This window comes from Pelophylax lessonae (genome assembly GCF_965119305.1).
Source record: "Pelophylax lessonae genome assembly, chromosome: 1".
NCBI classification, from domain to species: Eukaryota; Metazoa; Chordata; class Amphibia; order Anura; family Ranidae; genus Pelophylax; species Pelophylax lessonae.
In genome coordinates this window covers 248,342,616-248,370,156 of record NC_138768.1, presented here as the reverse complement: position 1 = coordinate 248,370,156, position 27,541 = coordinate 248,342,616, and the positions used below count along the sequence as shown (strand labels likewise).

The following is a 27,541-nucleotide window of genomic DNA, read 5'->3' as shown; positions in this document are numbered from 1 at the left end:
GCGCAGCAGGGTCAGGTCCCAGGTTCAGTCCTTTGCCTCTCTTAGACATGCTGCAGAGGGAGATATTGCCGCCAGGAACAGTAAGTATAACCCAGGAGAGGAAAGGAATCAGGATCAAAGACAGGATTCTCAGCGGAATGAATCTTCAACACGTCTTACTACATGCGCCGCAAGCCACACCCCTAGTGCCCCATTTTTAACATCTGTATGCACATGGCCAAGTGAATTATTTTACATTTGGAAACACTACATTGCAATGGTGAATGTATTGCAGGAAAACGTGGAAATTTCCTGAAAACAGCTGATTTTATCATACACAGTGCTTTTGACAGTGAGAAGAGTGTTTATCTTTTTAAAATTCATTATCCTTTCTGAATTCCTACCATTCCAACCACCCCTTAAAATACAAATAATCAATCTATATTATGGTGCACAAATAATCACACTTCATCGTGAGCAACAATAACTTAATTACAATAATTTAGTAAAATTATTTTCAGCTATGAGATGAGGTGAAATAAAACACTGACATAACTGTAGGTTCTCTAAATGTATATCTCATTTACACTGTAATTAATAGACATCAGCTTTGACAGATATTAGAATAATAAAGTCCAGAGTGCATTCCACTTATTATATGTAAGACTGTATCGCTTATCAAATAAACTACTCTGGAATATTTTACATTGCACAAAAATAACAATTTCTGACAGCAGTATCAGTGAGCATTTAATTATTTAAATCTGTCATCAGTCTGAACACATGCTGACATCTTTGCACTCCCTAATTCTTCATCTATCTCATTTTAGTTTCAAAATGTATAATAGTCTGCACAGTACAGTAAATTAGCAGTTGTCAGTACTGAGTTCCACAAGAGCTGGGAGCTGCAGTTTGTTTGAAAATTGTGTGAAAAAAGGTAACCATCATAAAATGTTATCAGTGGGACATCTCAGAAATAAAAGTTCATTTAGAAATAGCTTCAATGTTCTCAATTTGTTGTACAATGGGCCTAGATGCCAGGACAGTGTGTTTACTTATAATCGATATTGCCAAATGGTTGATGTGCATGTCTGCGCTTTGGACCTCAATGCTGTTAACTGGAGCATACTACAGTGAAGTGGAGTTGTCACTAATCAAGTGAGTTTGTTCAGCTAGTAGTAGCTTGTCACATTCAGCTGGAATTGTCTTTTAAGGCTAAAGACCATTTGAACTGAGGAAACCACTTGGATGAGATGTATTTTGCATTACAGGACAAGTTCAGTTAACCACTTTAAGACTGGAAAGATTTGCCCCCTTAATGACCAGGCCCTATTTTGCAATTTTGGCACTGCATTATTTTAACGGACAATTGTGAGGTCGTGTGACACTGTACCCAAATAAAATTGATGTTCTTTTTTTCCCACAAATAGAGCTTTCTTTTGGTGGTATTTGATCACCTATGCGATTTTTATTTTTTGCACTATAAACAAAAAAAGAGCGACAATTTTGAAAAAGAAAAAAATATATATTTTTCACATTGACATATGACATTCTCAAAAAAAAATGTAAAAATCAAAAATTTTTAACATTTTAGGCCAATTTGTTTTCTGCTACATATTTTTGGTAAAGAAATCGCAATAAGCGTATTTTGATTGGTTTGCCCAAAAGTTATCGCGTCTACTAACTACGGGAAAGATTTATGTCATTTTTATAGTTTTTTTTTTTTCACTAGTAATGGCGGCGACCTGCAATTTTTTGTGGGACTGCGACATTGCGGCGGACAGATCCGACCCATAACTGACATTTTTGGCACTTTTGGGGGTACCAGTGACATTACTACAGTAATCAGTGCTAAAAATATGCACTGTTACTGTACTAATGACACTGGCATGGAAGGGGTTAACCCTATGGGTGATCAATGGGTTAAATGTAAGCCTAGGGGAGTGATTCTAACTGTGGGGTGGCGTGGCTTGTAAAATGACCATAGAGACATGTGATCCTATATAGAAGGATCACATGAGCTCTGTGATCATCCCAGGGAGAAGAACGGTCAGCTGTGTTTACAACAGCCAACCGTCCTTCTCTCTCAGCGGGGAGCAATCGCGGGTGTCAGGCGGCAATTGGAGCTGCCTGACCCGTGCATTGGCTTCCCCACTGCCGAGTGGGGGCTGGCCTCACGCGCTCGCCCCCTAGCTTCCCGCGCGTGACCGACATAGGTCTACGTCGGTTTGCGCAGGAGAGCCACCCTGCTGCAGTAAATAGGCGGTGGGTGGTCAGGAAGTGGTTATATGTAAATGGTATTTAACCTCAGCATCTCTTACTTGCTCCTTTCTGGTCTTTGAAAAAGCATTGAAAGCAGGTATATCTGTTGTATAAGTGCAAAAAAAAAAAAAATTGATCTTTCCAGAAACTTGTAAATGGCTGACAGCTTTCATTGCTCTCTGCCTGTGCTGCAGTCCTATCGCTTACATTGTTCCGAGGACTACAGAACCAGGGATGTGCTGTGAGGTCAGTGGATGGTGAGGCACTGGCTAGTATCAGAGCCAGATACACACAGGTTACATATTCACAGGTTACATATTCGATTCTCATTATGTAGGCGATTGCAGTTCTACTGGTTAAACTCATTTAACAAAAATATTGACAAACGCTGTCCCTTTAAGATGTTTTTTCAGTCCCCCTTTTTGTTGATGCTGGAAACAACATAACTAGCAAAGATGATAATAAAGAATGTAGAAAAGATAAAACATGTCTCTTTATTTTCTGAAGCCAGAAATATAACTGTAATATTCAGTTATAAACAAGTAAACAATAAAGGGTTCAAGGGTATGTACTAAAAGGTGACATGCAGGAGAATTTAAAACAAACAATAAAATAGTGAAACAGTCCAACTAAAGAAGTTGAGTGCACATGCTCAGTGTCATATACAGAGGTTGTTTTTGGGAAATAGACATATGAGTGCTGCCGGCATTGTTGCAGAGGTTGAAGTGGTTGGGGGTCAGCCTGTCAGTGCTAAGACCATACGCCCCACACTGCATCAAATTGGTCTGCATGGCTGTCGTCCCAGAAGGAAGCCTCTGCTAAAGATGATGCACAAGAAAGCCTGCAAACAGTTTGCTGAAGACAAGCAGACTAAGGTAATGGATTACTGGAAACCATGTCCTATGGTATGATGAGACCAAGATAAATGTATTTGGTTCAGATGGTATCAAGCGTGCGTGGTGGTAATCGGGTGAGGAGTACATAGACAAGTGTGTCTTTCCTACAGTCAAGAATGGTGGTGGGAGTGTCATGGTCTGGGGCTGTTTGAGTGCTGCCGGCACTGGGGAGCTACAGTTCATTGAGGGAACCATGATTGCCAACATGTACTGTGACATACTGAAGCAGAGCATGATCCCCTCTCTTCAGAGACTTGGCCCCAGAGCAGTATTCCAACATGATAACGACCACAAACACACCTCCAAGATGACCACTTCCTTGCTAAAGAAGCTGAGGGTAAAGGTGATGGACTGGCCAAACATGTCTCCAGACCTAAACCCTATTGAGCATCTTTGCAAAGAACCTATTCTACAGGAAGTCCAGACGGACCGCATTCACAAACGGACCGAAAGCGATAGTTCCCATGCCATAGCTAGTTTTATTGGCTGCATTTTTTTTATTATTATTATTCTCTCCTGTGTCTTTCAGTCGCCGGTCATGTTCTGTAAGGCATTCAGAGTGAAGTCACACAGTGCCTTCAAAAAGTTTGGACACCTGTGAGTGAGCAGAGAACAGCTCTGTAAGAATCGAGGACATGCTGTTTTAAGATTGTGAGACGGGGTAAATCGAGATTGCGATTTTTTAACGAGTATTCATGCAGCTCTAGTAAGCAGCTAATTCACTATTCTAACACAGTGGTGATGCATGCAGCCCTTGAAAGAACAAGATTTCCCCATTCAATATAACATTATTTGGACTTTTTTGGATCTTTTGGAACTTTATTTTGTGCATTTATTTGCACTCTATTGCACTTTAGTTTTAAATATGTTGTCACATGTTGATGTTTGGGTATATGTGTCATGAGTGCTTTTTCACTTTAAACATGTATTTTCCCTTTGTGAATTCTATTCTAAGACAGCGCACTTCACTTATACAATGAATCACTTTTCTCCCGGTGTTCACGGAGCCTCAGGTGCAGCAGTTTTGATTGAGTACAGGCCAGCGCATCTTAGAATTACTGTTGGAAAAAAATGGTGGCCACATCAAATATTGACACTTTGGGCCCAATTTGGACATTTTCACTTAGGGGCGTACTCACTTTTGTTGCCAGCGGTTTAGACATGAAGTCCCGGTTCACACTGCCATGACTTGTCGCGCTCCATTCTGTGCAATGGAACCGTTGTAATCAGAATGACTCAAGTCGCTCCAACTTTGAAAAAGGCTCCTGCACTACTTGGGAGCGATTTCTGAGCGGCTTGCATTAACTTCTATTAGAGAAGTCGTTTGCAAGTCCCGATTAAGTTGCGATGCACAGGGCAGCTTCAAAGTCGGGCGACTTTATGTCGCCCCAGTGTGAACCGGCTCTAATGGCTGTGTGTTGAGTTATTTTGAGGGGACAGCAAATTTACACTGTTATACAAGCTGTACACTCGCTACTCTACATTGTAGCAAAGTGTCATTCCTTCAGTGTTGTCACATGAAAAGATATAATAAAATATTTACAAAAATGTAAGGGGTATACTCACTTTTGTGGGATACTGTATAAGACTATATATATATATATATATATATATATATATATACTGTAAATATATATACTGTATATATATATATATATATATATACAGTGATACCTCGGTTCACGAACGCTTCTGTTCACAAAAAACTCAGTTCGCGAACAGAAAAGTTCATAAAAATATGATCCGGTTCACGAACTCCGCTTCGGTTCACAAACAGGAGCCGCGGCCATGTTAATGCTATTTCCAGGCTGTCACATGGTCGTGACTTCCAGTAGGAAGATCGTGGAGAGAAGAAGAGACACAGAAAGAAGTACTGTGAGTACTGTGAAGACACTTTCAGTGAATTTTTGCTATTTGGTGTGCTTTTTAGCACATACAGTACTGTACTACTGTACTGTACTGTACAATACTGTACAGTACTTCTGTACAATACTGTACTGTACTTACTGTATTCTACAGTTCACCCGTTTGCCATGCCAGATGTCATCTCAAGCAAGGTTAGTGTTCTCTCTTTATACATTACCATACTGTATTAATGTGTATTGTAATTTGTTTCATATTTTTGTGCTTCAAAAACCAAAAAAAAACCAAAGCAGAACGTATTAACCAGATTTACATTGAACCCTATGGGAAAATGTGCCTCGGTTCACGACCAATTCGTTTGGCGACCAGAGTCAGTTCACAAATTAAGTTTGTGAACCAAGGTATCACTGTGTATATATATTTACAGTATAGTGTGTGTGTTTGTGTGTAAGGTCGTATCTAAAAAGCTTGCCAGTTTTTCTGCACTTTTAGCATTCCATTAAAAATTATAATAGAAATAAGAAATTTTCATTTGAAACAAGCCAACAGCTTTAACATTGCATGAGAAAATGCAATTTTACAAGAAAAGTATCTTAGCAGCAGTGAGTGAATTCTGGTTCAGAAGGAAATTCTCATGGGCGAACACATAATTAGTTCAGGGAAGTTTCTTCAGTACCTCTGGAACATCTCTGATTTCTCCAATATTTTTATCTACAAATATACCGACATAGGCGATGCCAGCTTTGTGCTCACTGGGGAAATATTTGCACATCTGTAACGTCAGTTATTCTCTTAATATTTCTCATGGGAGATCAAGGTGGAATGAAAGGTTCCCAGTTAGTACATGGCATTTTAGCTTAAGTTTAGGTTTCTATGATGATTTCTGTAGTTATTTCTGGCCATAATTAAAGAATAATTTTTTAAAGAACTGTGTATTTGGCAGTATAACATTGCATGTTTTTCATTTCATAGGAAAAATATAGAATTCCTGAATCTCTGTCTACAGTATACATGTGCACAAATGTCACCTTTTGTCCCGGTTACACTCATTGTTGATTTTCTGGTAGAGCAGAGAATGTTCCTTTTAGTCAACTGATCATCTATTTTCTGTACCACAGCAGCCTCTTGCATTATTCACTGATTTTGACTGAACACAGAAAAAGTCTAGTGGTTTGGATGGGCAAAGTAATAAAAATGCAGGAAGAGCCCTTATTTGGCTTTCAGCCCCGTCTTTATAAAGCCAGCAAAACCTATCAATCCAAACACACCTGGAACTAGTGGCTGGGCAGACTCCAAGCCCCACCAAAATAGGTGGTAAGAAGTCTCAAACTCTTCTCAATCTTTGGCCTCTAGGTGCCTGCTACACTAAACAGTGGTTGTGCAGAAAATCAACCAGCCAAAGCACAGCTGCAGACTAAAGCCTCGTACACACGCACAGATTGTTGGCCGACCGATCGGCCGTCTTTTGTCCAGTGTTGTTTGTTGGTTGAAATGTGCTCTAGACTTGCACTGGACTTTCGTTGGCCAACAAAAACCAACTTCAGAAGTGATGTCATGTGATGGTTGACTTTCCGTGTGTTTTTTCTTCTCTGAGCATGCCCAGTCTTGCTCATCAGATTTTTGTCTGCCGAAATCTGTACTGGCTGAGGAACAATCGGCCATTCTGTTGTTGGCCAACAAAAATTTTATAGCATGCACACCAGATTTTTTTCGGCCGAAAAGTCGCAGTTGGTTGTCGGAAGCATCATACTAACAAGCCTACAATCGGCCGATCGGACGTTGGCCGACAATTTACGGCCAACAATCTGTGCGTGTGTACGAGGCTTTAATCTGGTTATTCCCATCTCCACAGAGTCTGAAACAATACAAACGCTGCCACAGTGGGGTTGTTGGGGATAGATGCCTACATGTTATTGGATATTCAAATTGTACAAAACTTCACCTTAGTGTCTAAACTTAAAAAAAAAAAAAAAACACTTTACAAAGAGAACATAATCTGCTTGTTTGATAAATCAACTCTATAGTGTTCAACAGCTAAGAAGGTCTAGAGGTGACCATAGTTGGATCAAAATTCAGCCAGTTTAGCAAGGACTAACCAAATTTTAATACATATGTGGCCACTGCAGTTGAACAGAAGATGACCTACTCATTGATTTCTGTTCAAGCTCCCTGCTGGACAAAAGTGCTGTTCTGTGTTTTCTGACAGTAGGGGAATCTCCAGTGCCGGAGGATTCTCCAACCACTTCCAATATGTGGATGGAGGAATCCGTTACATTTTTTTTTCTTCAGCCCTCTGGTTGAGTGAAAAAAGTTGACCCATGTATGGCCAGTTTTTAGCTAGAATAAAACTCCCATGATGCATCGGGAACTTTCCCTACTCTGTACTAAGAGATGAGCTATGTGCTGGCATAATGTAGGAATGCATGGACACAAACCGTGTAAGGATGAAGAACATTGAAACATTGCTGGCAACGGCATTACCGACAAGGAATTCCCATTGGTTTAGGGTTATATTTAACCACTTGCCGACTGCCGCACGGCTATTTACGTCGGCAGTCAGCCCCTCACAGGCAAAGTGACGTAGATCTACGTCGCTAGCCTGTGAGGGTCTAGGGAGCGAGTGCGCGCCCCCGGAGGTGCGCTCCCGCGTGGTCACGGACCCCCCCCCCGCGCGTGTGACCGGTGGACCCGATGTCCGCCGGTCACTCGGCGATCGTCGCTGCAGAGGGAGAAAGTCAGGCGGCTAGTGTAATCAAGCCGCCTGTCATTCTCCCCTGTGTAGAAACAGTGATCACACGGTTCTACTATGTAGGACCGTTGATCATTGTTCCTACAGCTCAAGCCACAGCCAATCACAGTTAGAATCACGCCCCTAGGGACACACACAGCCCCTCCCTCTCAAAAAAAAGTTAACCCCTTCACTGCCAGTGTCATTTTACAGTAACAGTGCATATGTATAGCACTGATTACTGTAGAAATGTCACTGGTAACCCCATAAGTGTCAAAAATGTCAGTCAAGGGTCCGATCTGTCCGCCGCAATTTCGCAGTACCGCAAAAAAATCGCAGATCGCCGCCATTATGCGTTAAAAAAAAACAACAAAAATGACAAAAAGCTTTCCCTTTGTTAGTAAATGCGATAACTTCTGCGCAAACCAATCAAAATACGCTTTTTGCAATTTTTTTTTACCAAACATATGTAGCATAAAACAAATTGGCCGAAAATGTTAAAAAATTTTGATTTTTACATTTTTTTGGGGGGGGGAATTTCATATAAAAAAATGTGAAAAATATTGCTATTTTTGCAAAATTTACGCTCTATTTTTGTTTATAGCGCATGATCAAAAAAATCGCACAGGGGATCAAATATAACCAAAAGAAAGCTCTGTTTGTGGGAAAAAAAGGACGTCAAATTAGTTTAGGTACAGCGTCGCACGACCGCGCAATTGTCCGTTAAAGTCACGCAGTGCCGAATCGCAAAATAGGCCCTGGTCAGGAAGGGGGTAAAATCTTCTGGGGCTTAAGTGGTTAATGCCAGCACCTACGTTTAGAACAACTATGTCCTGCCTTTTGTTTAAGTGCACAACAGTAAAACCTTCCGTCATTTGTTATTGTTTTTTTGTGTTGCCATTGGGGAGATTTCCCACTTACTTTTCTTTTGACACCAGGAAAAATAATGAGGCAAATGGAGGTTGTATGGAAGTGAAGGAACCAACCAACAGTACACAGAGGTTCTGAACTAAAAATGGTATTCTGTTGCTGTTTCTTTTTCAGTGGAAATGATTTTCCAATGTCTCCTGCGCACCTGACCTATATCACTAATGCAGAATTTCAGCCTAAATCTCCTCACCAGGACCACATACAGCAATTAAAATCTAACCTTCTCTCACTACATCCAAAACAGAATTTGTTTTGTATGGAGTTGGGCTTTAACTAGACAGAATTAGTTCTTAGACTTAGACAATGTAACGCATTTTATTTTACTGTCACTAATGAAAATAGAATAATCTTATCTGAAACTTCTGCTTTTTAGTTCCATGCAGCAGTTTGAGAGAGAGAGAGAGAGAAAATGATGTTGACTTTGGCTGGATTCCATCATTTTTATGGAGATGTAAAAGGGGACAGCTCAGAGCAAACTTCCCCAAATAACTGGTCATTAAACATGCAGGTGAATACATAGGGTAATAACTCTATAATCCCTCTGATTAAATTAAAGTCTGCCAGCCATGGGAAGGGCAGTCAGATTCCTGGCTCACATTCCCAGCACTGCACACACTGCCAAGGCTGGTTTGAATTAGTGATGCTACTATATTATCTCATCAATACAAGAACAAAACACAAGAAGAGGTCATTATGAGTGACTTAAAGATGTGTAATTGTTTTTCTTATTTCGTTTTATCAAAAAGAGATAGACAAATAATGTATCATTTAGACATATTCTGCAGTGATGTAGTTACATATTTTGAAGATTTATTTCATGAGCAGCACAATTGTCGATACAAAAAGATTAGATGCATATTACAGCATAGGCCTAATGATAATAGTTATTGGAAACAGCAAAGTAATATAATAAAAAAGCAAAATATAATTAGCTGGAGATAAATAAATCAGGGTTAGATTTTAGAGAGTGATTTACATTTTTTTTTATTTTGTTTAATTTGTTCATGTAGAACTGACATTTTTTTTCTATTTTACCATAACTGTAGCCAGTATCCTCTGTTATCTGTTAAATAGAGCTGATTAGAAAGCGATAACAACGAAAAACTGGACTCTTTATAATAAATCCAGAAAAGGGGAGTTTCCCATTTGAGTTTAATGAGGTTTTACAACTTGGCTATGAGACCAGCTAAGTTATATGATAATATAAATCAAGACCAGAGGCTAATAATGGCCTTTCTGATAAGCGCTTCTCAACAAATCCCCCTTAACTGATAGAAGCAGATCTAATTCCTAAAGCATAGTACACACTAGTAGTTTTTTTATTTAACCCAGCAGAGCTGAATGAAAAAAGGAATTAACTGACAGCTATGCAATCTTAGTACAGCGATCTCTCCTGCTATGCTATTGTGTTCTGATCGGGGGTGAGGGGTTGCCCCCCCCACACCTCTTGCCAGAACACTCTGATCAGCCAATGGCTGAGAGCGCTGATCAGGACCCGATCGGCAGACCTTTTTCCTCGACAGAAGCCAGCCAACCGGCTGCAGTACACACAGGCCGAATGTCAGACGGTTTCTTTTAAACCAGCCAATGGCGTCCGACATTCAGCATGTTTGTACTAGGTTTTCATTTGCACAGTGTAGTATAAGCACAATGTAGCATAAGAAATAACAATATACAGTATATATATATATATATATATATATATATATATATATATATATATATAAATATATATATATATATATATATATATATATACAGTGCACACACACAGTATTCACAGTGCTTTTTTTCCACATTTTGTTATGTTACAGCCTTATTCAAAATGGATTGAGTTCAATATGTTCCTCAAAATTCTACAAACAATACCCCATAATGACAATGTGAAAGAAGTTTGTTTGAAATCCTTAAAAATGTATTAAAAATAAAAAAATAAAAAAATCTCATGTACATAACTATTCACAGCCTTTGCTCACTACTTTGTTGAAGCACCTTTGGCACCAATTACAGCCTCAAGTCTTTTTGAGTATGATGCTACAAGCCTGGCACACTTATTTTTGGGCAGTTTTTCCCATTCTTCTTTGCAGGCCATCTCAAGCTCCATCAGGTTGGATGGGGAGTATCGATACACAGAAATTTTCAGTGCTCTCCAGGGATGTTCCATCGGGTTGAAGTCTGGGCTCTGGCTGGGCCACTCAGTGACATTCACAGAGTTGTCCCATAGCCACTCCTTTGTTATCTTGGCTGTGTGCTTAGGGTCATTGTCCTGTTGGAAGATGAACCTTCGCCCCAGTCTGAGGTCCAGAGCGCTCTGGAACAGTTTTTCATCAAGGATGTCTCTGTACATTACTGCATTTTTTATAAATTTGCTTCTTTTGCCCATATGAAACTTCATCTTTAGGCAGCGCCACCAAACCCTTCTCTTTTCACATTGCTGCATTTATCTTTCCCTCAATCCTGACTAGTCTCCCAGTTCCTGCCACTGGAAAACATCTCCACATCAGGATGCTGCCACCACCATGCTTCACTGTAGGGATGGTATTGGCCAGTTGATGAGCGGTGCCTGGTTTCCTCCAGATATTATGCTTGCCATTCAGGCCATATAGTGTTTATTTAATCAGACCAGAGAATTTTGTTTCTCATGGTCTGAAAGTCCTTTAGGTGCCTTTTGGCAAACTCCAGGTGGGCTGTCATGTGCCTATTACTGAGGAGTGGATTCTGTCTGGTCATTCTACCATACAGACCTGATTGGTGGAGTGCTGCAGAGAAGGTTGTACTTCTGGAAGGTTCTCCTCTCTTTACAGAGAAACGCTGGAGCTCTGTCAGAGTGAACATCGGTTCTTGGTCACCTCCCTGACTCAGTTTGGCCAGGCGGCCCACTCTAGGAAGAGTCCTGGTGGTTCCAAACTTCTTCCATTTACCAATGATGGAGGCCACTGTGCTCATTGGAACCTTCAATGCTGAAGAAATGTTTCTGTAATCTTCCCCAGATCTGTGCCTCAATACAATCATGTCTCGGAGGTCTACAGACAATTCCTTGGACTTCATGGCTTGGTTTGTGCTCAGACATGCACTGTTAACTGTGGGACCTTATATAGACAGGTGTGTGCCTTTCCATATCATGTCCAATCAACTGAATTTACCACCGGTGGTCTCCTATCAAGTTGTACAAACATCTCAAGAATCATCAGTGAAAAAAGGATGCACCTGAGCTCAATTTTGAGTGTCATGGCAAAGGCAATAGTACTTACAGTATCTCACAAAAGTGAGTACACCCCTCACATTTTTGTGAATATTTTATTATATCTTTTCATGTGACAACACTGAAGAAATGACACTTTGCTACAATGTAAAGTAGTAAGTGTACACCTTGTGTAACAGTTTAAATTTGCTGTTTCCTCAAAATAACTCAACACACAGCCATTAATGTCTAAACTGCTGGCAACAAAAGTGAGTACACCCCTAAGTGAAACATTTTCAAATTGGGCTCAAAGTGTCAATATTTTGTGTGGCCACCATTATTTTCCAGCACTGCCTTATCCTTCTTGGGCATGGAGTTTACCAAAGCTTCACAAGTTGCCACTGGAGTCCTCTTCCACTCCTCCATGATGACATCACGGTGCTGGTGGATGTTAGAGACCTTGCCCTCCTCCACCTTCCGTTTGAGGATGCCCAACATATGAATAGGGTTTAGGTGTGGAGACATGCTTGGCCAGTCCATCACCTTTACCCTCAGCTTCTTTAGCAGGACAGTGGTCATCTTGGAGGAAGAGTTTGGGGTCGTTATCATGTTGTAATACTGCCCTGCGGCCCAGTCTCCGAAGGGAGGGGATCATGCTCTGCTTCAGTATGTCACAGTACATGTTGGCATTCATGGTTCCATCAAAGAACTGTAGCTCCCCAGTGCCGGAAGTACTCATACAGCCTCAGACCATGACACTCCCACCACCATGCTTGACTGTAGGCAAGACACACTTCTCTTTGTACTCCTCACCTGGTTGTTGCCACACACATTTGACACCATCTGAACTAAATACGTTTATCTTGGTCTCATCAGACCACAGAACAAGGTTCCAGTAATTCATGTCCTTAGTCTGCTTGTCTTCAGCAAACTGTTTGCGGGCTTTCTTGTGCATCATCTTTAGAAGAGGATTCCTTCTGGGATGACAGCCATGCAGACCAATTTGATGCAGTGTGCAGCGTGTGGTCTGAGCACTGACAGGCTGATCCCCCACCCCTTTAACTTCTGCAGCAATGCTGGCAGCACTCATACGTTTATTTCCCAAAGACAACCTCTGGATATAACGCTGAGCACGTGCACTCGGCCATGGCGAGCCCTGTTCTGAGTGGAACCTGTCCCATTAATCCACTGTATGGTCTTGACCACCGTGCTGCAGCTCAATTTCAGGGTCTTGGCAATCTTTTTACAGGCTAAGCCATCTTTATGTCGAGCAACAATTCTTTTTTTCAGATCCTCAGAGAATTCTTTGCCATGAGGTGCCATGTTGAGCTTCCAGTGACCAGGATGAGAGAGTGAGAGCAATAACACCAAATTTAACACACCTGCTTCCCATTCACACCTGAGACCTTGTAACACTAATGAGTCACAGGACACCGGGGAGGGGAAATGGTTAATTGGGTCCAATTTGGACATTTTTACTGAGGGGTGTACTCACTTTTGTTGCCAGCGGTTTAGAAATGAATGGCTGTGTGTTGAGTTTTTTTGAGGGGACAGCAAATTTACACTGTTATACAAGCTGTACACTCACATCTTTACATTATAGCAAAGTGTAATTTCTTCACTGTTGTCACATGAATAGATCTAATAAAATATTTACAAAAATGTGAAGGGTGTACTCAGTTTTGTGAGATACTGTATGTACATGTGATTTTTTTCGTTTTTTACTTTTAATAAATTTGCAAAGATTTTAAACACAATTTTTTCACATTGTCATTATGGGGTATTGTTTGTAGAATTTTGAGGAAAATAATGAATTGAATCCATTTTGAAAAAAGTGAAGCGTTGTGAATACCTTTCCAGATGCACTGTAAATATATGTATATGCAGTATATATATATATATATATATATATATATATATATATATATATATATATATATATATATATTATATACAGTATATAATATAAATATGTATGTGTGTGTGTGTGTTTATTTTCTTATCTAATTACGGTTTCCCTATCAGACACTTCCAGTCTACTTTCACTCGCTCCAACACATTGGTTGCACATGATTGCTCTGAATCAAATTTCTGATGGTGAGGCCTTTAGAACATGCTGGTGCAATGAGTGCCAGCACAGTTGCTTGTAGTCTCCATTAACCCCATCCTGCTCGCCCCCAGAGTTCCTTTAAATAGTTCAGAATGCCCAGTGGCAAAAAGGATCAGCAATCATGTGACCACTGTCACAATGGTCACCTGATCAGAAGCTGACCCTGGCAGCTACCGATCTTTAGCAAAGGCAGAGAGCTGTCTAAAACAGCTCAGTTTTGTGCTGGGAGCGCAGTAAGTGTGCCGTCAGCACAACAAAAATCAGCTGCCCAGTGATCCCGACTGTAGGTGCAGCATGTGGGAGTCACAGCCCAAACGTTTGCCGCCGCAGATATGTGCTGGGCAGTTGTAAGGGGTTAAGAATACATGTGCCAGCATGATAAAGCTGGTGCTCATTTGGGAGACAGTTGTCACTGTCAGCCTATAACAGGAAGTGTCTGAAACAAGGATTTTAATGGCAATAGCATCAGGCATTATTTTAATAAAATCTGCATCTTTAAAAATATTGAACACAACTTTTGGAAGTTCAAAAGCATATTAAAGCTTGTATAAGATTCTAGTGCCTGGGTTTAGATCCACTTTAAGTGTAGCAATCCATGGTAATCTATCAAAATTTACTCTGAAGAAGTCAGGCCAGGACTATATACATTCTTATTTGTTTCTCTGTGTTACTGCACTTACTAATTACCACTTCTGAATAACAAATCTTTGTTCAATAAGGCCAAAGCTATTTTATATTAGGAAGCACGGGCATGAGAATGCTGACAACTGCTAATCTAATTATTTAATAAAGTGGTTCTACAGCCAAAAAGGGTTTTTGTTTTTGCCTTAATGCATTCTCAGCATTAGGGTAAAAAAAGTTTTTCAATTGTAGGTTTTAGCTTCCCCCAGCCCCCCTTGGACACTTACCTGAGTCCATAACCTTGGCTTGTCTCCCCTCTCTCATGGCTCCTGCTGCCGTCAGTCAAATCCTAAGAGCAAAGAGTAGGGGGTGGGGCCAAGCCATGCTATTTGTGTCAATAAATGCAAACAGCCTGGCTTGGGACTGTGTCCGCATGTCTGCCCCCATATCAAGTAGTTTGCTATGGATGCAGATTGAGAAGAGGAATAGACAGTGCTGGCGAGGGACCCCAGAAGAAGAAGTTTGCAGTAGCTGTGTGCAAAACCATTGCACAGAGCAGGTAAGTTTAATATGTTTGTTTAAGTAAATAGCGGGCGCTAGGTACCCCCTAAATGCTGTTTAATAACAATCCCCCTCATTATTTACAGTGCATATATCTTTTACAACTCATTAAACCGTGCTTACAGAGTCCGCAAATCATATAGTCAGCTGGTTTGCCCAGTAATATATATCCTGTAGAGAGGCCACCCTTGGTCACTGTGTGTGTTAGCTATCTGAATAAAACCCAAAATATAAGCAAGATTTTTCCAATGTACAGAGAACTTTTCTTCTGTGAGACTGCTCTGTATTTAGATTAGCCAGCTACTTTGTCTTTAGGACCGGAAAAGCCTTTATTTAAAGCTTAAAGAGAATGTAAATTTTATATATTATGTCAGGGATCCTCAAACTACGGCCCTCCAGCTGTTGAAGAAATACACATCCCATGAGGCAATGTAAAACTATGACATTCACAGACATGACCACGCATGATGGGAATTGTAGTTCCTGAACAACTGGAGGGCTGTAGTTTGAAGACCCCTGTATTATGGCTTTAAAACACACATGTCGTAAGGGAACCATGTAGGCTGCCATTGCTGGCCTTCTTGTGCTAGTTATCTGGCTTCAATACATTCACAGACTTGGAACAAGCACTCCTCAAATGAAAATCAGAAAGAAGTCAAAGTTCCTTCATAATTGATCCAGATCAGTGACACAGAACATGGTGAAGTCAATTAGGCTGACTTACTAAAGGGGTTAAAAAGGTCCCTCAATAAATTGTATAAGCACTCACTTCAATTATCCAATCATGTGCAGTAATCTGTGTGCATTTTGCATGACTCGATAATTAAATAGATTTTCACACAATTTATTGTGTGAAGATTCTCAACTCAATTAATAAATCGGCTTCCATTTACCAATGGTAATAATCTCAAAAGGAGAGTTTAGCATATTTTTCTCATAACCGGTGTCATTTAATATAAATACCTGTAATAAATAAGTTATGGGTTAAATACTTAGCTGTAGACTTTTATTCTATCTGTATCGTTTTATAACAGAGCAGCCTATTCTAACTTTCAGGAAATGTCCTAATAGCATGCTTCTGGATAAATGATCCAATACCTGTAAATTTATGCCAAGCTACATAGCTTAATGCCAAGCTTATGAGTGCCCGTATCAAAAACATAGTAACCCAATAAGAGTTTATACATATAAACAAACATTACTTGGTGGAATGGCTAAAAATAAATGTTCTCATTCGCTTTCCTACATTTTATATGTATGCACCACAATTTTCCCTGGGTGTCCTTATTGCTACTTTATTTTTAGATTGCACAAAAGTGTGTGAGTACATGACATGGGAATTATTACATGCCAGTTGCCATGGTTTGGTGCCATTTTTAAAGTCTATTTTTATTCCTGTTATTCACAAAATTCTGATCTTTCTGCCCCAGAAGTAGAACTGTAGTTTGACACGTATGAGATCAGGAGCAGCTACTGAAGCTAGCCATTGTGATCTTTAGAGAAAAGAATGGTCTTGCATAACAAATGTGCTCATCACAGATGCATCATATGTATAAATCATGATTTAGGATGATCACAGTATAAGCATCTGTAAAACCCTGCTCATCAGTGGAACGTCACTCTCCTGTATTGAATTGTGGGGGTGTTATTTTAATAGGAGGCATCCAGATTTCAGAGCACGCATTGACAGATTATACTTAACATATCTCATTTTAGCACATTTGGAAAACTGGAGGAATGCCAAGGCGAATGACTGACATTTCCATGGAAACCTGTCAATCTTCCCCAATGGGGTCAGGAAATTGTATTTCAAGATGGTAACCTTCCTCCGAAAAGTAACAGTAGGTGGAAGCGGAAGCCCCGCCACTTGAAATTTTTCGCGAGCATAAAGACAAGTTCATCTCTCATTAGACCTACTTGAGAAAAATCTTCAAAATGAAAAGCAAGAAAGCTTTTACAAAAGATCATATGTCAAGATAACTGCAAGATAAAGAAAAATGGTTCTCGTCAAGAAACTTAAATCAAGGCTGATTCTGTTCCATGGCCTTCTGGGTTTCATAAAAGTTTACGCTGGAAAAAGAGACAGCCTTATTATGGTTTTGGCAGATCACAAAAATAGATCTAAAGTCATGTACTATGCTATCCCACACAGCCGAACAATTTCTGAAGGAGAAAAATATCTGGCAAGAAAACCTATGGGAAGCCAATGTAAATATGTTGCATTTGTCTCTTAGCCTGAAATAAAAAGCAATTAATGTATTTTGTTTACCACTTTTTTTTTTTTTTAATGGGATTTTTTGCACATGCCCTTTGATACCCCCATTAAACACGCATTATGATTTCTTTGATGTAGTCAGTCCCCAATAACATTGAATACAATCTTTTATTGGTTCTAGTATGATATCATCTGATAGCTGGCTAATGGTCAAATTTTGGAGTGTATCCTGTAAACCACATTTGTTAGTGAATTGACCACATGTATGCGATCTTAGTTTTGTGCAAAGGGTCATGTAAGCATAGTTAATAGTTAGTCACTTTTGTTGTCCAGCCTGATATGCCAATGTATCAATACAGCTGCAAAAAATGTACAATCTTAATGATTTTCATTTATTATGAATATTAATGTTTACCTACAGTATAGTCTAGTGCCCTATAATAATAAAGTGTATGTATACCGAAGCAACAGGAAGTAAATAAAAATCTAATCAAAGTGAAGGGAATTCCTATCTTAGACATGTGCCACTAGAACATTAAGCCCCATTTGGAAGAGTTCTCCTCAACTCTTGCTTACATGACAACTTTCTGTCTCATTAAAAATAGTCAAAATGACAAATAGAGGGAGAAGAAATTCCCAACAGTGACACAGACCAAAATAAAAATTGTCAGAGGGTGTAAACCCCCCATTCCATAAAAAAATAAAAATGCCTTTTCATACACTCTAAGTTACTTTTTCTCATATAGTCATTTTTTCTTAGTTTTAATGGCTGTATGTGCTACATATATATACTATTTATATATAACTTTGTCTTTTATTTATTTTTTACAAAACTGACACCTACAGTGGTGATCGAAAGTTTGGGCACCCCAGGTAAAAATGTGTATTAATGTGCATAAAGAAGCCAAGGAAAGATGGAAAAATCTCCAAAAGGCATCAAATTACAGATTAGACATTCTTATAATATATCAACAAAAGTTAGATTTTATTTCCATCATTGACACTTTGAAAATTACAGAAAACAAAAAAAATGGTGTCTGCAAACATTTGGGCACCCTGCAGAATTTATAGCATGCACTGCCCCCTTTGCAAGGCTGAGACCTGCCAGTGTCATGGATTGTTCTCAATCATCATCTGGGAAGACCAGGTGATGTCAATCTCAAAGTTTTTAAATGCCCAGACTCATCTGACCTTGCCCCAACAATCAGCATCATGGGATCTTCTAAGCAGTTGTCTAGAAAATTGAAACTGAAAATAGTTGACGCTAACAAAGCTGGAGAAGGCTATAAGAAGATAGCAAAGCGTTTTCAGATGTCAATATGCTCTGTTCAGAATGTAATTAAGAAATGGCAGTCATCAGGAACAGTGGAAGTTAAAGCAAGATCTGGAAGACCAAGAAAAATATCGGACAGAACAGCTCGCAGGATTGTGAGAAAAACAATTATAAACCCAGGTTTGACTGCACGATCCCTCCAGAAAGATCTGGCAGACACTGGAGTTGTGGTACACTATTCCACTATAAAGAGATACTTGTTCACAGAATTTAATGAAAATAACCTCTGTCCAACTGTTAAGCATGGGGGTGGATCAATCATGCTTTGGGGTTGTATTGCAGCCAGTGCCACAGGGAACATCTCACGAGTAGAAGGAAAAATGGATTCAATAAAATTTCAGCAAATTTTGGATGGTAACTTGATGCCATCTGTGAAAAAGCTGAAGTTAAAGAGAGGATGGCTTCTACAAATGGATAATGATCCTAAACACACCTCGAAATCCATGGGGGATTACATCAAGAGGCGTAAACTGAAGGTTTTGCCATGGCCTTCACAATCTCCTGACCTCAACATAATTGAAAATCTATGGATAGACCTTAAAATAGCAGTGCGTGACAGACAGCCCAGAAATCTCAAAGTACTGGAAGACTTTTGTAAGGAAGAATGGGCAAAGATACCTCAAACAAGAATTGAAAGACTCTTTGTTGGCTACAAAAAGCGTTTACAAGCTGTGATACTTGCCAAAGGGGGCAGTACAAGATATTAACTCTGCAGGGTGCCCAAACTTTTGCAGACGCCATTTTTTTGTTTTCGGTTATTTTGAAAGTGTAAATGATAGAAATAAAATCTAACTTTTGTTGCCATATTATAAGAATGTCTAATCTGTAATTTTATGCCTTTTGGAGTTTTTTTCCATCTTTCCTTGGCTTCTTTATGCACATTAATACAAATTTTTACCTGGGGTGCCCAAACTTTCGATCACCACTGTATAGCATGTTTCCAATGGACAAAGATTTGCTCTAGGCTTCATCTCAAAATAATTGTGTCTCATACACATACAGTATCTCACAAAAGTGAGTACACCCCTCACATTTTTGTAAATATTTTATTATATCTTTTCATGCGCCAACACTGATGAAATGACACTTTGCTAGAATGTAAAGTAGTGAGTGCACAGCTTGCATAACCATGCAAATTTGCTGTCCCCTCAAAAGAACTCAACACACAGCCATTAATGTCTAAACTGCTGGCAACAAAAGTTAGTACATCCCTAAGTTAAAATGTCCAAATAGGGCCCAAAGTGTCAATATTTTGTGTGGCCACCATTATTTTCCAGCACTGTCTTAACCCTTTTGGGCATGGAGTTCACCAGAGTTTCACAGGTTGCCACTGGATTCCTCTTCCACTCCTCCATGAGGACATCACGGAGCTGGTGGATGTTAGAGACCTTGTGCTCCTCCACCTTCCGTTTGAGAATGCCCCACATATACTCAATAGGGTGTAGGTCTGGTGACATGCTTGGCCAGTCCATCACCTTTACCCTCAGCTATATTAGCAAGTCAGTGGTCATCTTGGAGGTGTGTTTGGGGTCGTTCTCATGTTGGAATACTGCCCTGCGGCCCAGTCTCCAATCAAGCCCAGTACAAAAACGTTGTTGTTATGGATTCCCAATACGATAAATCCAATGGCACATGCTGTTGGGGAGACATGCAAAATTGCAAGGCTCCACCGACCAACTTGCCATTGCTGCTAGCGTTGTCCAAGTTCAGCTCAAGTGGTTAAGTGCTATATCTCATATAGCCTATGTTCAGTGAGGCCAAAAAGGCTTAAAGATGACTATTATTCGAAAACTGAAAAAATGCTCCCCTAAAGGGAATATCTAGAAAGATGAAATGTTAATAGTAAGTAGTCTAAAAAATCTACCTTTTGCTTTCAATTCCTTGCTGACATGCAACAGTGTCTAGGATCTCTTGTGTTTGCACTGTAAGATTATCTAAGAAACCTTATTCTTTCTCTGATGTCTGCTATTTTCATTAAATATTGAGTAAGATTTGGTTATGTCCCAGCTGACTTGCTCATTGTTCTTCTGAAGGCCTCCTGGGATAAAATCTGTACCTAACAATATGCAGTACAAGGATACCCAAGTATCTGTTTCAATCACTCTATTGATCTGTATTTCCTCTACCTCTCCTGCTACTTTTTGATCATTCTTCACATCCTTCATTAGTATATCAGATAGCCAGACACCAGGAGTTGGGTCTGCATTAGGGAACAAAGCCCTAGTCTTTAACCAAGATGACCAACCTAAAAATGAGTCATAGCATGCAATGAGGCCTGGAAAAATTGTTTTGGGGAAAGGATAAGCTGCGGGAAACCTACAGGCAATACTGAAGACTAGTGGTTTACCCTTTGATTGGCATGGCTTTCACAGTAGAGGTACCCTTTAAGAATTGTGAAACTTCTACCATTGTTGATTGCCGCTCTTTGTTGTCAATCACCCTCCAGAAGGCCAAATCAAAGCAGGACTTAAAAGTACTTATACATGTGTTTAAAATATGTAATCGTTAAATGTATTAAAAATACTAGTGGTATAACTGAATAAATAATTACTACATTCCCTTAACCAACAGTTATAAGACTGAGAATAGTAGGGTATTTAATGTAAGCAAATTGATATCTTCCGTGTTGCTCTATACAGTAACACACCTTTAGGCATTGGAAAAGGAAAAGGCAGGTGTTTGGACACCTTTCCGGTGCAGTTTCAGCAGTGTGATGATACTCCTAAATAATTAAATGAACAGACATGTGACACAAGAACAGGGGTGTGTAAATATTAAGAGTGGCTGAACATAATGACAAATATGCTGGCAGGTAAAATAAAATCATGTATGCTTTAAAGGAATTATACGCTTTTGTAATAGACCTTAGGTATCTGCTATACAAGTCATTTTGTAATATAATATTAACAAAAGTTACCAAATCTCCAGTTTGATATGATTTTCCATTCCAACATGGCACATATAAATTCCTATTCATGCTTTTCTCCTTTGAGAACATCAGAACCAGGGGTGTTCTACAGTTCCAAATGACAGGGGGCACCCTGGGCACACACAAAAGATATGACACTGCACACAGCAAATGACACAAGGCATGACCAATATACAGTGTCACCAATATGGTTTCCAGAATGAATGACCTCCCTTATTCAGTATTACCACATACGCTAATATAAAGACTTTTATATCACTAATTCTAGAAAATAAGAGGTAAATAGGTAACAGTTCATAATTCAGTAAAACTGGAGCGACAAAGATGTTTTGCGTTTTAATTACACCTTTGACAGACAATATGCAACACACTTCCCTGATACCTGGCACTTACACCACACATTTCACTGATATCCAAGACTGATAATACACATTCCACTGATACCTGAGGCTGACAACATGCATTCCATTGATACATGGTACTGAAAATACATATCCTACTGTTACCTGGAACTGTTATTACTAGTTGCACTAAAATCAAGTACTAAAAACATACATAACACTGATGGCTAGTGCTAAAAAAAAAAAAAAAAAAACACATTCTACTGATACCCAGTACTGAGAATATAAATATCCAAGTTTTTACCTATTCCATGGCTATTTCCCTAAGCCCAGGATTAACAACAGGTAATACAGTTTCCTTTTTAGGTCTCAAGATAGGCATTCATCAATGAAGCCCTGTCTGGGATACCTGCTGCTGCATGCAAATTAGGGAGCAGGATTGATTGTATATAAAAGCAAGCAATCTTGTATAGCAAACATACCAACCTAATAAGAAATTGCCCACTCACTGTGCTGAAGTCTGCATTGTGAGCTTTTCTCCCCCTGCACTGTTTGCTGTTAACAAAGTAGCAGATCATAAAATGCCTGGGCTCCCCTATGAGCTAGAGCAAGCTAATGCACAGCATGCAATGGGCATTGGGAGGAGACTTGAGATGTGGGGGGCATATTCTGGGTGCAATATCCAAGTGATGCCACTGACCAGAACTAATTATGCAATTGTAACAGCCAGACCCTCAGTTATCATTCAGGAAGTAAGAAGTGACTGGAATCTGTCTAAGTTTTCACTGAGCAGTAGGAAGCAACACTCTACATCGGGGGTCTCCGAACTTTGTAAGCAAAGGGCCAGTTTACTGTTCTTCAAACATTTGGGGGGCCGAACTGGCCAGAGGGAGGAGAAAATGTCCTTCTGTCAAAGGGAGTAAACAGCGTCCCACCATTGGTATTAGGGGAGGAATAGTGCCCCATCATTGGTGTCAGTGGGAGGAATGGTGCCCCATTGTTGGTGTCAGTGGGAGGAATAGTCCCCTATGTTATTGTCAGAGGGAGGAATACTGCCCCATCATTGGTTTTAGTGGGACAAATAGTTACCCACCATTGGTGTCAGTGGGAGGAATAGCGCCCCACCATTGGTATCAGTGGGAAGAATAGTGCACCATTGTCAGTGTAAGTGGCAGGAACTATTCCCCACCGTTGCTGACAGTGGAGGAAGTAATGCCCCAAGAACTGGATAAAAGCAAGCAAAGGGTCACATCCGGCACCCGGGCTGAATTTTTGAGACCACCACTCTACAATGTTTTCCAAAAGCCTTCCAATGTATTAAATTAATCTAGAGTGGATTTATTTCACAGCAAAATTACATTACAATAATAGTTTCCAGTAGTCCTTTTTTATAGTGTAGTAAAATCATTGTGCTATTTGTGGAATTTAACGAGGGTGCTGTCACTGTGACACTGTCAGCTATGCATCTTATCATCCAATGTCAGGATACAGAGGTGCACGATGAACACATTTATAAGGATGAGATGGATAATTTGCTAATTTTTTTTATTTGTGATGATAAATTTTACAGAAAAAAAAGTCTTTGGGATTAAATATCCACTCCATGCTATATATATATATATAATGGGAATGTTCAAACAATGGCTTTTCTTTATTGCCCAATATAAGGCATGTGTCAAAAAAAATCATCTTTGCTAGTAAGCAGTAATACAAATACATAAAGTACTAGCCCATGGCAAAATGTTATTTTTGCAACATTATATCCAAATGAGGAGTAATTAAAATGTTATATTTTCCTTACCTGAACTGGTACAACTTGCATCAGAATGGCAAAGTTGGTGAGATGATTACATCGACATATGGAGTAATTCAAGTTTCCTTCAACTCGAACACATCCTTCACTAGACCAAATGCCAGAACCAGAGCTGTAAGGCAGATCAAAGACAACTGATTATGATCAACCATATGAGTCATCATGAAGCACAGTTTTATCACGGTTTTAAAATTTAAAGGTTATATCTTTCATTTTATGTCACTAGACATTTAATTGAACCACGTTCTTCTATGTGTTCATATTTATAGATAAGACTGGGAATTACAATTTTGCTATCTTTCTGACAGGGTAAAAATGAACATCATCTTTATGGACTCTGATATAAGAAATGGCAAAAATGATCTAAAAATTGAAAAATTCTCACATCTTTACCATATATTTTGATAGGGGAAACTTATGCCACCACGTAGATCAGAGGTGTCAAACTCAATTTCATCGGGGGCCGCATCCCCATTATGGTCTCCCTCAGAGGGCCAGTCCTATCTGGATTCGGCCCGCGGGCCTTGTGTTTGACACCTGTGACGTAGATGTTGATTTTTCTGTAAACTCAATTGAAATTTGAATATCTATTATTGTATGAGTACCATAGTGTTTCTAAATGACAAAAATCATCCTGGGTTTTGACAAATGTCTGTCTTGAGAACTTGAACTCAGACCACATAGGCTGTATCAATGTACTGTAAATAAGTTGTGAACCAAAGTTCTCCAACCAGCATTTCTGCTCCAGAACAATATACCTACAGTTGATCATTATAACAGAGAACACAGCAAAACCTTTTGATAACATTTAAAGTAGGTAGAAGCTGTTCTAACTTAAAAAATGTGGCAAAGCAGGGTTCACACTTCACTTGTTAAATGCTGTCTTGGTGCTGCTAGATCCTCAGGAGTCATGGCTGCCAATCTAACTTAATAAAATGATTCTTGTGGAGAACTAAACTACTCTAACTGTTCCACCTGGGAGGTTCTCAGAGGGAATCTGCCAGAAGCTGGCAAACCTGGCAAAGTAAAAAAAAAAAAAATTACCAGATTGGCTAATTCATGTGCAACCCACACCAAGAGCACCACTTTGGACATATGAGGCCATGGATCCTTGCTTATTGGCTGTATTAAAAAAGCCCCCCCGTGAAAAATGTGGGCACCCAAGCTTTAAATGGCAAAAAGCATCCCGCAGCACATACATTTTAATACTGCTCCTTAAAGGAGTCTTTAAGACCCCAACTTGTCCCACATTTTTCTACTCTTGCCTATGGCTTAAGAAATCGCTTTTAGAGCTCCTGTCTTTCTTAAGTAGCCTAGTAAGGTTTTTTACATTTTCTGTACAGTCTCTGAAATGCAAAATTCCTTTCCCTCAAATCATGAGGGGGAAATTATAGAAAATCACGGCTGACATTAGGGATGAGCCGAACATACATGGGTTTGGTTTGAGATGGGTTTAGCGAACATTACTGAAGTTTAGGTGCTGAATCCAATTCCCATTGAAGTTAGGGAGAGCTGAATGTTAAAATAGTTTAACGGCTAGTCTCCAGCCATATTCAAGAGCTAATATTCAAAGGCACAGGGGGGCTGGACATTGATGTGGGAAACATAAAGGGGGCTCCCATATTCTGATAATCTCCCCGCCCATAGACCACCACAACCATTGGGCCAGGGCTGTGGGGAAGAAGCCCCCATCCTTATCAACATGGGGACAGTATTCTTTTCCAGGTGGGTCTCTCCTAGCAAGGTACCCCCTATGCTGAGGGAAGGTGGCCTAGTATGGTTTGAGGGAGGTGCACGCTTGCCACCCTCTGTCCTGGCCAGCCAGGCTACATGCTTTAATGAAGGTCTGGCATGGATTTTGGGGGGGGGGTTCACTTTGTATTTTTTTTGTGGGGTTCCCCCTTAAAACCAATGCCATACCAGAGAACAGTCAGGTATGAATACTAGGGGGCACCATGAACGTTTTTATACAATCCCCACCCCTTTGTTTATATCCTGCTGCTGAATCGCTGAGCAAGCAAAATTTAATCTGATGGTTCAGATTGAACTGGCATCTCACTTGTGGTTCATATGGGCACTTGCTCTTGGTCTTCCCTAACCCCCGCTATGAGTACATTTTCTTTACCATCTAGATGTGGCTGTTTTTTACTCTGCTAGGTGCTAGAACATGTTCATGCACTTACACCAAAGAAAAAAGGGGTTTAAGCATTGTTTTCACTTCATTGCCCCTAGCAGCCTCTTATACATGTTAGAAAAACCAACTGGGAAATCAGCATAATAAAAATGATGGTTGTGTAAACACATCACTTAGTATAAGAGTTTTATTCGACAACTAAATGATGTGCCATATTATTGGAATTGCTAATGCGTGCAAATACTGGTGAATAGAGAATGGGCTGCTATTCCCGTTAGGCTGTTACAAGGGAACATATGTTGAAACCGGAAAATGAGTGTCAAAATTACTGAAACTTTAATTTCCATATATCATTATTTGATCTACATAATGTGAAAGTAATGTAAGCTAACATTTGTGTATTACAGGCATGTGGAATAACTATATTTTGGCTTATGTAAAAATGTAATGGAAAAAGCAAAGATGAGTGGTAAAACATACTAAACAATCAGATTTAATTAACCGTTAATTAAGAACAATCAGAAAACAGTATCTGATTGGGCAATGTAGGACCATATCTTTTTAGATTAAGCTTTAAGTTAATAAATGAGACTGCTAAAAATGCTGCAAACTGTCAACAGAATATGAATGAAAAACACCTCAAACTTCCTTAACACCTAACATATATTAGAATGAAAGACTTTTTCGCAATCTTACATCATTAAAAATAGAAAGCATAACAATGCCTGCAGGTGTTGTGTTATTTTCAGGACATTGACGTTTTTGGAATGAAAAAATCTGTTACTTGTGAACCATCCAATAATATTTCACAGTCAAAAGCACTGAATGACTTTGAAGAAGAAGCATGAAAAATAGAAATACTTTAGAAATACATTTTTCAAAAAGTAACTTTAAAAAAACTTCACAGCATATAATTCCCAAGAAAAATGATTTCACTCAACCTATTAAACTGCCTGCTGAGCCTCTTGCATTTAACAGTTCAAAAAAAAAAGGGCAGGGGTTTAGCTTGGAGTGCCAAAAATTGTGATTTTTTTTTTTAATGCCATGTACAACCAACCATTATTGGTTAAACCAATATAAATAAACAAAAAATGAATCTTTTCCCAACGGACAAATAACACAAAACAAAGTGTACAACAAAGCACGAGTGCTTGCCTCCAGGTGCTAAACCAAACCACTCTCCTCCAAAGTGCTCAGTGTAATATTCCATTAAAGGACGTGCCCCATACAAAATGAGAGCTCACCAGAACCTCTGACCCTTTGGGTAAAAAATGGGTCAGATAGCGCTTGTTTTTATATAACTGTCACTGTCCTCCAGGAAGACATCCAGCGTATCCTTCTCACCAAACAAATCTCAGACCACATGAGGCCTACACTAAGGATGAAAGGGGTTTAACAGGGATATAGTGGTTGATTTAAAAGTTAGCCCAGGTAAATAAAAGCTGTTAATGAGCTATTTTAACCTCCTAGGCGGTAATCCCGAGCGTGACTCGGGGTTGGTTTTTCATATCAGGAGCGGTAACCCTGAGTCACGCTCGGGGTGGATAGGCAGAGAGCGCAGCGGTGTTCTCTTACCTTATCCTGGCGATCCAGCGATGATCTCTCATTGCTGAGATCGCCAGCAGAGAGTCCCGCCGCTCCTCCG

General features: G+C 39.7%; 1 protein-coding gene across 1 annotated transcript in view; it reads right to left on the bottom strand.

The window, feature by feature from the left end:
* The window catches only part of ADGRD1 (adhesion G protein-coupled receptor D1), an 897,745-nt gene that overhangs the window by 439,100 nt on the left and 431,104 nt on the right, over window positions 1-27,541 (bottom strand). Inside the window, exon 15 of the mRNA XM_082270985.1 lies at window positions 23,751-23,874. Coding sequence (XP_082127111.1) covers window positions 23,751-23,874 — 124 coding nt within the window. The remainder of the gene's footprint in view (window positions 1-23,750; window positions 23,875-27,541) is intronic.